The sequence below is a fragment of the Macrosteles quadrilineatus genome, unplaced genomic scaffold (genome assembly GCF_028750875.1).
Source record: "Macrosteles quadrilineatus isolate MER2022 unplaced genomic scaffold, UCM_ALF_1.0 Scaffold_5__1_contigs__length_97177068, whole genome shotgun sequence".
NCBI lineage: Eukaryota > Metazoa > Arthropoda > Insecta > Hemiptera > Cicadellidae > Macrosteles > Macrosteles quadrilineatus.
The window spans coordinates 24,116,339-24,130,669 of NW_026542598.1; the positions used below are offsets into that span (position 1 = coordinate 24,116,339).

At 35.1% G+C, this 14,331-nt stretch overlaps 2 protein-coding genes across 2 annotated transcripts; one reads left to right on the forward strand and one right to left on the reverse strand.

Annotated features, from left to right (window-relative positions):
* The first annotated feature begins 1,907 nt into the window (after positions 1-1,907).
* LOC128994739 (uncharacterized) lies at positions 1,908-11,387 on the forward strand. The gene is made up of 8 exons (XM_054419494.1): positions 1,908-2,185; positions 5,434-5,540; positions 6,089-6,586; positions 6,882-7,025; positions 8,238-8,429; positions 8,895-8,963; positions 10,482-10,575; positions 11,193-11,387. Exons 1-7 carry the CDS (start codon positions 2,113-2,115, stop codon positions 10,542-10,544), a joined length of 1,146 nt encoding a protein of 381 aa, XP_054275469.1. The 5' UTR covers positions 1,908-2,112; the 3' UTR covers positions 10,545-10,575; positions 11,193-11,387.
* A 594-nt stretch (positions 11,388-11,981) lies between these two features.
* On the reverse strand, positions 11,982-13,853 carry LOC128995273 (probable RNA methyltransferase CG11342). Its single transcript, XM_054420234.1, has 2 exons — positions 13,446-13,853; positions 11,982-12,549 (listed from the first exon to the last, which is right to left on the reverse strand). The coding sequence occupies exons 1-2, from the start codon at positions 13,647-13,649 to the stop codon at positions 11,998-12,000; spliced, it is 756 nt and encodes a 251-aa protein (XP_054276209.1). The 5' UTR covers positions 13,650-13,853; the 3' UTR covers positions 11,982-11,997.
* Positions 13,854-14,331: the final 478 nt, after the last annotated feature.

Below are 14,331 nucleotides of genomic sequence, written 5' to 3' on the forward strand. Positions count from 1 at the left end.
TATTTCACCTTCCTTTTTTTTGAACTTTTGGAACAGTTACACGGAACTGTTTGGAATAGGTTTGTTGAAACCGTTACATTACGAACAAAGAGTTCCATTCCATTTCCTTTTTAGGTGTTCATTTTGTTTTTCGTGGATCTCTGTCTTCAACCTCCATTTTGTCTAGTGATTGGAAACTTTCTCTTAAATCGATGGTGTAATTTCAAGTTAAAGAGTTCGGGATCAGTATGTCTGATATTAATATAAAAAAGTTTGAATGTTCAATTTGTGACAAACACTTTGCTAGTAAATTTAATTTAACGCGCCATACACGTAATGTGCATGATAGTTGTTGTAGTGAACAATCTGACTGTTCAAACAACCCGAAAAGGCTTATTTAGGGTGATTGCTCTCATCAATTTTCGTGGTTTGAAAACTTGATCCAGCATCTGGAAGAAGCCCATGCCATTGAAATAATAGTTGGGGAGCTGAATTTCGAAACAGAAGAAGGTAAGTTAAATTTATTAAAATTATGAACTTCACAATACTATAAATAACTAATAAATAAATAAATAATAATAACTAAATAAATAAATAAATAAATAATAATTATAACTATAAATATAATAATAAAACTTTTGATTTTAATTTTGCGCTTTTTCATTATGACTCCTGTTCTATCAACAATACCTTATACCTTATAACCCTTCTCATTGTTAGCAAATTTAACAAAATAACTGTGCAATTTCTTTGAATAGTTTTCCTTAGTATGCTACTATATCATTATCTTTTAAGAATAAGCCGGTTTTCGTGATGTAATGTAAGAATAGAATAATTAAATAAACGAAACCAGTTAACTAACTTAAAGGTTATGTCTATAAAAGACTTGTTATTATTATGAGGAGGAGCAAAAAAGGTATATCATAATAATTAAATTTGTATGCAGGAAAAACATTATCCCAAACAGTTCCGTGTAACTGTTCCAAAGGTTCTAAAAAAAGGTAGGTGAAATACTGCGGTGAGAAGATCGTCTGCTAGTCTGGCTCACTGAGCTATATCTCAAGGTATTTACTCAGGGGAGGTACGGAAGAGGCTACGATGACAGCTGTGGGCTTCTTATTAGCTGAGGGAACGGCTATTACCGTAACAATACGGTTTGTGGACAACGGTTTCGGTGGTCTAGTGGTTAGCGTGCCGGGCTGGCGTGCAAAAGGTCCCGGGTTCGAATCTCGCTGGTTGCATTAACTTTTTGTCTCAGATTTTTTCATTATCAGCAAGTTTGGTTGGTTTGGTTCGGTTATGACAGTTTAATTTTATTATTAAGTCATTATACAATTTTAAAGGAGCAATTTCTAGTTTTATTTAATAAACATAATTATTTTTTCTATTACTAATCTTTTTTATATTATTTAATTATCAGCAAGTTTGGTTAGTTCGGTTAGGTTATGATAGTTTAATTTTATAATTAAAAAAATTATAAAATTGAATTTGAGGCATTTATAATTTTATTTTATGAACAGAACTATTTTTGCGAATAGTAAACCTTCATTGACAAAGTGCTCTCTATTACAGCGCTGTTCGCGGAGGAATTTTGAACTAAATGCCTCATTCGTACCTCCCCTAAGTCAGACCCATATCTCAATGGTCTGGCTAGGCTAGCACTATTGGGCTAGCAGTACAGTATTCCTCAATCCTCACCGAGCTAAAATTATAACTATATAGCTCAGTGGTAATCCTAGTCCACTGTCCACTCCACATTTCACTTTTAATGCCAATCCACTACTCTTCACCTACGGAACGGATCGGGTCCATCGGCTCTAGTACTGAGTGAGAGCTAACAAAAACTAGTCAAACGTCAAAACCAAAAGTCAAGTCAAACTGAAACTATATACGACTACGACACTGTTGTTGTAGTGAGTTGAGTGGGTGTAGTTGCAGGTTGTACTTGAATAGGTTATGTTTGATTGTAAATAATTAACATTAACTATTTATTTAAGTGTTCCTCAACAGCTAATATAATTGTCGTTTTCTTTGTATGACTTGATTTCTTGTAGCAACTAAATAGGTCAACTAATTACAGGACTTTATTGAGTACTTCCATCAGAGCGTGACATTTATAACCCTGCCAAAAATATGTCCAAAATTAACCAAGACATCTTGACAGAGGAGGAAATCGAAGAAGAATTGTTAAACAATGATTTGATAAGTATGTGATCACAGTTTAATTGTTTAGCCATTTGAGGCTGCACTTTACTTAACGTCCTACACTCATTCGATTGTTTTTTTCGATTCGATTGTTTCATTCGATATATCGTTTGGTTAGTTAGGTTAGGTTAACCTTACCTAACTATCCAAACGATATATCGAATGAAGCAACCGAGTAATCGATATATTGATCGATATTTTCATTCGAATGAGTGTAGGACGTCAAGTAAAGTGCAGCCCCATTTGATTATCTTTGTAAACTAATGTAGGTTGCATATCAACAGAGTAGATTTATAACCTTTTGATTTCATACTATGAAATGAAATGCTTTATTGTCGTTACAACTAGACAAAGTTCATGACAATCGTCAAAAGAAAAAGAAAAACAAAACAATCAAGATGGCAACTAAAATAACTAAAACTAAGGGCGGGTTTCTGAGTCAGGGATTTATAAGTCCAGAACTAAGTTAGGCTAGTCATGGATTAAAATTAGTCCAGTACTAAAATGAGCTTTAGTCTAAGACTAGCGCTAATACCTGAATCAGAAACCCGCCCTTAAACTCTAAACCAAAGTACTCTTCATGTTTATACAGGCAAGCCTGGGTTAGAGTAGTTTTTAACACGTTGACTGCTAACGCTGAGTCGGCGTCGCTAGCACTTCAATGTGGCGCGCTCCGACAAAAGCTGGCACCAAACCAACAGAAATATATTGAGTCAGTGTGAGCTTAGCCTCAGACGGAGACGTTATACTGCCAGACTGCCAGCTTAGAATGCGAGCTTTACTTTGGTGTAGGTTGGTACTAAAATTTCCCATAAAATCCTGTCTGGCAATGCTTTAGTCCCGGTTTCAGGGATTTTTTCTCTTCAACCCACATTACAAAGACACTGGATACGGATCCGTGCAGTGCTGCTACCTTTGGGTGTTTCAGTGAACTACATCCACTCTCGGGGTAACGCAGCAGTCATCACTGCTCTTTTGTGATTCGTCAGACTGAAATATTTGAATGCCAATTGCGTTCACTGATTCGTTTGCTTGGCGGGGCTTCGCCCGCCACTGGGGAGCGCCTGTACGTTGTTTTCAGCAGTCAACGTGTTAAAACATGTTTAAATTTTGAAACACAGGTTTTTGATGGATGCAGGCAAGAAATTGTACATTTTAACACCTTGGTACTCAAAACTATTTTGAGTGGCTGTATACTTATGCCTTAGTGTAGACAGATTATCTTTAGATCTACCTAGTACAATAGTTGTAAATATCAGATATCTTTTCAAAGTGAGAAATGTTTTCTTTTACATACAACAAACTTGCCAAAACATACAAGGATGGAAATGTGAGAATGTTAAGACCCACGAAAAGGGGCTTACAATGAGTTCTTCTATTCACACTACAAATTAACCTCACCGCTTTCTTTTGTAAAGTAAAAAGCAACCTGTTAGCATAAAAACTGTTGGCCCACAGTGAGGTACCATAGGACAAATAGCTATGAATGTGGCCATAACCATACTGAATGGTTACCGATAAAAAGCCAATGATTGGAGGAACTTACAACAGTAGCCTACCTAGCTAAGAATTAGAGCTAGGCCCCTATTTATTTCATACCCCCCCTGGGTACAGTTTCTTAACTGGGCTACGCTAATATTGATTGAAACTATCGATTTGATTAGTAAATAAACCTTCATGCGAATTTTTCACCATCAGCAAGTTTGGTTGGTTAGGTTATGATAGTTTAATTTTATAATAGATATTTTGAAATATAGATTATTAATCAATATTTTCAATTCGATAGTTTCAATCAATATTAGCGTAGCCCAGTTAAGAAACTGTAGGCCTACCCTCTTGCAGTTCAATTCAAATAGTGTGTTTTTTTTATCCACTGCATGTTTTGCCATGTTGGCATTTTCAAGTGGTACGGTACACAGACACATTGAAACATTATAATATCCGAATTGGACTTGTCAAGTAGTAGAAATTTACATTTAATTTAAACATAAAATTGTATAGGTATCTATTTAACACGCATGAACAAAACATTTTCATGTAGGCCTAGGCCTACAACACTTATTGTAACCCGATCACGGCACTGACATAGACAGAACTCATTGGCGAGCGCCTGTTGGAATGCCTGCCGCACTCAAAGTTTTAAATAAATATCAAACAATTCAACTACAGTAGAACAAAAGTAAGATTTGTACTTTGTGTGGTATTCCCATTTTAAAGAACAAATTAATTATGTTGGTTTACCATAACTGGGTTGTAACCATAATTATGTTGGTTTACCATGGTACTGGAAAAAGTGATTTTTTTAGGGCATTTTTGGATACATTGTGGTGGTTAGACCTTTTCTTGCATGTGAAAGCTACTTGATTCTTACCTCTAATTCTCACTTTCATTTCATCGTTACACACTAGACATTTGGGAGTCTGCGGAACCAAACCTTTCCAATCCATTTGAAACAGGTTTCGGCATTTAAAACATGTTGACAAATTTTGCGATACCGGTAGTTCATTTTACAATAAGCTACCTACTTAACTTTGTCAAAAATACTTCAATATAAACAATTAACAACAAATTAAAATCAATAAAATAATGGATTGAACAATCTAAATGAAATAATTGATATTCTGATAGTTTTATCGAAAATTTCAATTGAATGAAAGTGGGGCGTAAACTTAAGTGAAGCCTTAGCCTAACTGTCTCCTGGTTGAGCATACAGTGTTTCATTACGACTGGATTATGAAAAATGAAGAAAGAATACATATTTTGTTTGGTTATTTTCTTCAGTGAGTGGCTTAGCTTGAGTTTTCCCCATGTAACTTAATTTATACGCATGTCCCATTATGGTAACGGTTAACTTATTGGCAGACTCAACCAGACTAGCCAATTTGCATGTTTAATCTGGCTCACAACCAAACTTCTATGATAACAAATACAGTACAAATTGACACTGTTCACTGTAAGGCCGGGTTTCATGTGAATTCGTTACTGTATGAAGTCTTTTGAAGGTGCATAGGTTAGATTAGGTAAGTTAAGGTTATTATGAACCGAGTTGTTGATTTATGTTACCTCCAGACAGTTTTTTGCGCTGTTGAAATAGTGCTTTAATGACATACTACTACTCATACACTCGTAAGTCATACTCTTTTATTAATCTTATCTATTTAGCTGAATTCGTTGGCATTAAACTTGTTTAAACTGAGTTACAATTTCCTCAATTCCTTTAAATTCAAGTAAGTTAATTTAAATCTACAGATTCTGGTGGAGTTGAGAATCAATCATCCTTACAACAAATGAACCTTGAAGAAAAGAAAAACTTGTTACGCTGCATTAAACAGTCCAAAGACAGTTTTCATCCAGAGGTTAGTCCAACTGACAATTTTATGTCAACTTTCCATCAATAATCTAATTCCTTCTTATTGTGTTTTGAAGTTAATATAATTTTGTGAATTTCAAGATTTAAAGTTAGATTTCTTGATAGGGGCCTATTTAAAATATTCTGACTAGATACTATCTTAGGTCAAATATTATTTTTTGTAAATTTTCCGTCAAAGCTAACTTAGTAAATTTCTTTTTTGTAAAAATATTCTATCTAGGCTTACTAGTAAATTTGTTTGTACAGTAAGTTATACCTAGTATTTCCCAGCATCTAGTAATTTGAATACTTGTTTGCCAAACAAATTATTGGATAGTATAATAGATTTTACAAATGACAGTAGCCCAGTTTTGACTTCTTATTTTTATTTATTGTACTTTTTTGTATTTATTGAGTAAAATTAATTGTATTGAGACCCAAATCAGTACAAATGGTCAGTTCACCTTACCTGACTGGTTTAAAGGAACCACTTCATCGTCAGGTAATGTCAATAGGTAATTGTTTTACTACCAATAACTTGACTTGATTTTTTAGGCTGGTTCGTCTTCAAGGTCAATGAAAAAACCCATAATAATAGATACAACACCCTCTGAGTTTCCACCTTTACCCACCACTGTGAGAACTAACAGACTGAAATTGCCAAAAAGAGAGTCCAAAAACGAATCTAGTGAAAGTAAGGATACCTGTATCAATTTGATAGACGATGATCCATTTCCAATATTTGGCGAACCAACAAAATTTAGTCTACCTTGTTGTGTCAGTGACAATGCTCCACCACTTCCAATGCCAGATCGAGCGTTCGGACGTGAGAAATGTCCATATTACAGATTTAGGGGCGAGTCCAGAGAAGACACGTTAAGAAGGATGCTTCACGATCATGACTCGTGGAAAAACAGATACATTGCGGAGACAAGGAAACTGGAGTCTCAAGCTCTAGTTGAGAACATAGCTTCTGATGAAAAAGAAGGAAAAAATGAAGAAAACGGTGAAGATGGCGAAACTGATCCTTACATATTTACAGAAAGTACCAAGGTAAACATTTTTTTATTATTTTTAAATATTTTAAATAACGTTTGAGTTGACATATTATACCAGCCTGGTTGAGTTCTACATCCCCACATAACTTTAAGAATAGATTTTTTTCCCACCAATCATCAATACAATAGGTGTACAATAGGTTTAACTACAGTTAATTTCACTTTAGTAAAATAAAGCGCTTAGAATTTTAAATTCTTTAGATCATACGTGACTATGTTTTGTTTTTTTTGTGATAGTTTTAAAATAAACAACATTTTATACACCCTTGGTAAACCTTAATTGTTGTTAGACCTACAGCAAGGGCAAGAAGAAAGAGACAAAGATGATGTCGGACAGTGCACCTCCACAGAACAGCCGTACCCCTCAGCGGAGGACGAGCAGAGACTCCGACTGTGAGGAGATAACACCCATCTTGAAAACAGAGGATACCAAGGTAAGCATAGTCAACAGACGCTTGTCAATCTTGTTCGTTCGAGACTCTGACAGTAGCGTGATATTGTTACTGTAAAGAAAGACTAGCAAAAATATCACTCAAAGTTTCAAAAGTATAACTTTGGTCAGCGGGTCTTTATTCAGGGATTTATTGTGCTTCCGCTTATTTTAGCATAATTTTTTTGTGATATAAAATGCCAAAGACTAAAGATTAATTTAACATTATTTCATAAGATTTTTATAGCAGTGTTTTAAAATTCATCTAAACGACTGCTCTATTTGAACGATTGAATTTCGTATTGTATTTGTTTAAAAATACAATATATTACACGGGCAGGTTCATCCAAATAGAAATACTACATTAGTAGGCCTACTCCTGTTAGGCAAATCTGGAACTAAGTTTGTCTGGAACAGGCATAATCATAAATTTTAATAGATTAGAAATCAACAATTTTGTAAAGCTCACATTCCTTCATTTAAAAAGTGCAACTTTGCATACTGGCTGCAAAACTGGGTTATGGCTCCAAAAGTCGGCAGCACCGCCGGCCATCTTGAATTGCATACTGGCTGCAAAACTGGGTTATGGCTCCAAAAGTCGGCAGCACCGCCGGCCATCTTGAATTTTCTGTCCATGACGGGAATGATAATGGTTGAAGCATATTTTATCAAGCATTGTTTATTAAGGTAAAAAGTTACAAAATACAGTATCTCATTTTAAAGCTATTGCTATCCCCTTTTAAATTTTAATCGTTATTATTTTGTCAAACTATCCTACATTATTATTTTGTCCGAGCTCCGCGCTGATCAGCAAAATATGCGTTCACGTTGAAGCATATTTATCCTGCACTCTAAGCTTAATTTACCGAGCAGAAAATGTTATGTGATTCTTAAATATATTTTCCGTGTGAAGTGCTTTTTGAATTTTTGAAACTTGTTTTAGAGATTGAAAAAAATCATAGTTAAGTTTAAGTCAATATATTTATGTAATTTGACAAAATAATAACAATTATAAATAAAAAGTAGATAGCAAATCACATTTGCGTTTTCAATAGCTTTAAAACGAGATATTTTGCAACTATTCATCTTGATAAACAATGACGTATATGCAATGCTTCAACCATTAACGTCAACCATTTACCATGCTTCAACCATTTAAGGTCTGCCGACTCTTAAACAGTTTTTTACACAAAAATTAAATAAATTATTTTTTCAGTTGGGCGAGTGGATGACAGCAGCCAAACCAAGGAACAAACGGAACAGAAAACAGGACACCAACAGAACTAGACTTCAGGGTCAACCAGACATTGAGATAGAGTTTGAGAACAGATCGTTGTGGGGGGGCCGTGCAGGGCCTCAATCCCCTGCCCCTACCAGGAGATCTTACCCTCCACCCGGTGTATCCAAGGTAAACCGTAGTTATATCTTTGCCTAGAAATAGAATCAGACATTTTGTTTCCATGTTAAAGTAGTTGCCAGTCATAAAATAAAACTAGGTATTGAGTTGAGCCACTGACAATGTATGCTGATGTTAATTATTACTGGTGTTTGTTAAGTAAACAAACTTTTAAATTAAACAAAACTGAAACGGAAAGCTCATTGTTATCTAAAGTCTACCATATTTTATGTCACATGGGAAACCAAAAAATGAGGAACCAAAAATATGGGTGTAAACTGAAATTTGCAACCCAAATTTATTCAATCACAAATCAAGATACCACCCCTAGTTACTCTGCAGTACACCAACACAGTATCTAACTCCAATACTGCACAACAGTTACCATGTTTTATTTGACTTTCTTTTTGTTAGGACATATTTCCTGAATAGCACTAATTTTAACTTAAATGCTTTTAAGTTATTGGTATTTTTTAGGTCCAAGAAGAAGAAAAAAATGTACAATGTCCTATATGTCAGCAGAACTTCACAAGGTCAACAATCGAGGTTTGTATATATAGCCTACTTTGTATGTGTACTGCTCGTTGTTTGGGTGATCATGTTTTATCTATGCTGTTGCTTAGTGTCATAGATAAAACATACTACCTTAGTAGATTTGTAATCCTTTATGGAACAGCTAAAGCCAATTTTATTGGTAGTTCTGTACGTCGTACTATAAAGGTCGTGTTTTATTTACAATTTGTTTCTTGTTATTGCAGTAATGTAAACCCTCATTTAGCCAAATAAAACGATCTAATCATAAACAATAACTGGTATCCTAGTTATACTAGGGTTGCTGTCAGAGAGGTGAAAGCCAGTTGAGCGGAACAAACGTAGATGTTTATAAGTAATCTTGTTAAGTTTGGCTGAAATGCGTTCACCCGTTATTTAGTGATGGGGTTATATTGTTGCATTGAAGTTGATCCCAAAGAGCTTCGCTCGCTCCGCTCAATAACCAAATAGTAAAGCACAAATCATGAAAATAGCCCTCAAATAATATAAACAAAATTTTGTCTACACTAGCAATCGGTGTCGATGTACATGAACTAGACACAAAAAGATTACAATGGAATGAGAAGTCTACTTGTGTTGCTTAGTCTATGTAAAGCCCCCCAAAAACGGGCGAGCATGTTCGCGAGCATGTTGGCGAACATGCTCGGCGTTGTCAACAGACGGACGAGCATGCTCGCGAACATGCTTGGCGTTTCCAAGAGACGGACGAGCATGCTCGCGAACATGCTCGTCGCTCGGTAGCGGTTCCTAGGCCTATTCTTGCTCCTTTTGTGCTCTGTGACAGTCAAGTTTTGTGTATTTAGCCTACTCCAGATTTTTTGCTGCAATTACAGCATTAAGTTTTTTTGCAACATACGCATTATTTCCTAGACATAAATCAGGGGCGATTTATTTTTGGCCGATTTTGTAATCGGCCGATCTAAAAATAGGCCGTGTGTGCCAGGCCTTAAGTAATCGGATTAAATTCATCCGTTACGGTTTGAAAATAATGTAATTTAAAATTCCATCGTTGTGCAATAACATTTCTCGTATTTTTGCTTATTCTAGCCTTTATTAGAATTATTTAATTGTGACAAATTACTACAGAATTGTTTGTACACATTTGTGTAGTAATATACAAATTGTAATTGATGAACCCTCTATTTTGGAAAAGGTTCGTGAGCATGCTCGTGACGGTGTTGGCAACGAACATGCTCGCCCGTGTATGGGGGGCTTTAGTGTACTATAAAACCGTCATTAAAATATTCATGAAAAAAACAAACACAGTAGCCTAGAGTGTGATGGACAATTAATCAATGCAGCGATGTCATGAGTTTAGATCCTGGTACCTGCCTCTACATTTTATCAGCACAGTTTAAACCCTACTGCATTGTACACTTTACTGGAGACATTTCACATGAATGGGAATGTAAGGTTAAAGGTTGCCAACTGTTAAAAATATTACCATACTCATTATTTAAACTCTAACGCTGAACATGAGATTTTTTTGTTATAAATTGTACTATTTTACAGAATCACGCGGCCACTTGCGAGGGGTTTTCAAGCTCTCCTATGGATGTTGAAGAGGGGTTATAAAAGATAATAAGTGTATAAATCTTGCAGAGATGTAAGTACTATTTATAAGCTATCCTAGTCGATAGCTGCTTTAAGCTATAAGCTATCGATCTATAGCTGCGGACAAGCCTACTGCGGCTTTTGTAGCCTTGTATAACATGTATTTTGTTTATTATGTTTTTGTTGCATGAAATAAATAAATAAATAGTGACATACATCCAATACAAAAAATGTCAACACAAAAGCAAAACTGTGTTAGTTGTCATCCCGGATGACACTCAGTTAAGGGACTACCTCTTCAAATAAAAAAAAAAACCTACAACTTATTGGTTTTTGTTTGTATTAACATTAGTGGCAGTTTTAGAGCTCGATCACTCAGAGCCAGTTTACAAGCGACTAGCCATTTTTTTTTCCTTGCTACCATTTTAAGCTCGTAAAAACTATACAAATTACTTGTAGTTTCTTCAGCAAAAGCAAATAGTAGGATGATAGTGTCATAGGAATCGGTCAGTAGCAGTAGTTGTATATCATACCCACTGACAAGCCTGATTGTTTACCTGCCCTATGTAATCAAGCATTTATGATTATTTGGGAAACAGTAGCCAATATTCAGCTTTTTATTTTCACCCTTGCCTCTTTAAATGATACATCCAGACTGTTTTATTTCAGGTAAGAGAAAGATGGAGGCCTAAAGAAAATTACCGTTGGCATTGTTATGTTTGAAGAAAAACATGATGATAATTATTATGACTTGTAATTGTCGTTGTTCATATATATATATACTGTATGTTGTTCATATATTAAGCAATCTAATATTTTTTGTTAAATTTATTTAACTAGTAATAAAACCAATTGATTTTGCACCATTTGTTTCTTTTAACCTGTCATTTATTTACTTACCTACAGTAAACACCATTTTACAAAATACATTGAGTTTGCAGAGAGCCAAGGTGAACCATATCCATAAAGATAAACATTAAATAATAATGAAGTAAGAATGAAACAATAGATAATATAGTATGGATACAAAAAGACTAAAAGAGAACAAAATGTCACAGGTGCAATAAACTAGGATATGAATAAGCCTATTTGAATTCTGGACTTCTCTCTTCCTAAAAATATTTAAATCTGTTATTGTAGCACCTGATATGACATTAAAACTACTAAAGTAGGTACCTTCATTTTTAGAGTCAAATAATTGGGTAGTGCTGTGTGCCATTAAGTAATTTGTTCAGTATAAAGATTAGCATTATACAAGGCAGACTTGGTCAACATTAAAATAAGTACTGTAGAACATTTAAAATGCCCAACTCAACTAAACCAAACTCTCTTCAATTTCACTCCTGCATATTTACCACAAACACAAATCGACAAATCCAGGAAAAAACATGTAGGCCTACCAGATCTCTGCTCCTCGAATAGTTTTCCATGTAATCAGAGTTAAAGAGTAACAAAACATAAAAAATAAATTTTTTTACTGTTGACATTGATTTCTTTTATAGATATTTATTTGGCGCTTCCACTTTGTAGGTGAAGACTGCAGGACTTTGGTAAAATTACATTCCTTTGTCAAAAGATTGTCTATGTGATCTTCAACTTCCTGTCTTATTTTGAGTTGATCAAACATCGGGAAGGGCTCGACTTTGCTGTGCTTCATTCTGTTCACCGCCCTTGTATAACATCGCCAGGGCTGTGCCTCCACCACTATAATGTTCGTTGTGTCACTGACAGACGTAATGAAATGTTTCAAACCATCATCACCATGATTCAGGTGAATCCACATTGTTACTGAAAAACAGAAAACGACGTCGAAATGATGTCTTTCTTGATGTTCTAAGTAGTCTCTGTATATAGTTTTGAAATTTTCCTCCATAACACTAGCACATTTGAAAGTCAGAAAGTTACTATGGTTGTTCTCATTTGCTCGTAGTATAAGAATTTCATCCATGTCAACACCCAATATATGACATTCTGACTTATCACCAACTGATTTGGTTATGTACTTGTGCAACGCTTGAGTTAGTTCCTGAAACCAAAGAAATTTTTTTATTAAAATAGACATTCATCATACCGGTAGTAGATAACAATAGTGTTACAAAATATCAATACTAGCCTACATTAAAAGGATTGAGGGATAAGTAGGGCCTATGGGTCGATAGAGAAGCTTACAGTAGATTCCCTCTTATCCGGACACCTTTTAACCGGACATCGATTTAACCGGATTACAATCGGCAGAAATGACATCTCTTTAATAGGACAATTTTTATCAGCACATTGGTTTTTAACCGGACTAGATCGGCAGGAAGTGGGCAGTACTGAAACGACTGTTTTCGTGGGAAAGATTTGAGACCAGTGATCACGTGACAATGCTCTCCTAAATTTATTTCAAATATCACAGTAAACGGTTAACAAGTTTTTGGGGACGTCGGTTTAACCGGAATAACCGTTATCCGGATTGGCCTCGGTCCCGAAGAGTCCGGATAAGTGGGAGTCTACTGTATTGTGATTCTGAGTTTTGTAGATTACTCTAACTATTCCGTTTCTAAGTTACAAACTTTGCAATCACGCTGAATTTGGATAAGTTTCCCCTTTTGCCTCCCCAGAAAGGAGATGGTTACTTTGTTAAAAGGTGAATTCTGTAACATTTCTACTCCAAACAATTTGAAGAATAGTATGTCTGTAGCTGACATTCCCACACCTATAAACCCCCTGAACCAATAATTTGCTGATAATTATCAAGCTGTTGGGAAAAAATAAGAGCTAGGCCTTGGACCTAATGCATAGCCTATATTTATTTATTTACGGTTAGGGCCTACACCATTTTTACAGGGTTGACATGCTCTGCCTTTTCTCATATTTTTTTTGTTATTTTGCGTAAGTTACATTAAAATGTTAGTACAGTAAAGCTTCTAGGCTACGTACCCCAGTATTGCATCCAATGTCCATACAAACTATTCTGGAACTAGGCCTTTCTGTAGTACAACCTAAAAACTGAACGAAATTAGGCAATAATCTGATCCTCTCATCAGCAGGATTAAAACTGTAGTAATTTATAAAATTTCCAAATCTAGCAGTTCCTGGGTCAAATGTGTCATCACTCTTCTTACTGGTGTTATTATTTTCCATTTTGAATAACACCAAAAGTAAACAGAGTTCAATCTCAAATACTAACCACCTTGTAGTAACACAGGTAATGCTATAGGCCTAACCTCAAAAGTAGCAATTAATAATAACCTAAAAATTAATTAAGTTTAAAATAACTATTAATTAATTATTAAAAGCTGCCAATGTGGATGAACTGAAACTAATGTCATATTGAGGTTGCAAAGTTTAAAATTCTATATAATTGTTTGTAAACATAAAGTTACAATCGTGGCGAAACGGCACACGGAAGATTTCTCAGGTGCCGTTTGACGTCACTAACTGCTGACGTCACTTTGAGGGAACACCAATACCGCAACCCGCAACGACCCGCAACGATACGGTTATGAGCCATCGGCCTCGGCCTCGGTGGTACAGTGTACAGCCAATGAATACACAAACTATATATATAGTTTGTGTATTCATTGGTATAGCATTGCAGGCTGATTATCCGTATGTTCCAGGTTCGAATCCCGCCGGCGGCACTAGCTTTTTATCAACATTTTTTCATATCAGCAAGTTTGGTTGGTTTGGTTAGGTTATGACAGTTTAATTTTATAATTAAAAAATTATAAAATTGAATTTTAGGCAATTATAATTTTATTTTGTGAACAAAACTATTTTTTAGATTAGTAAACCTTTATTCGATTTTTCCATTATCAGCACG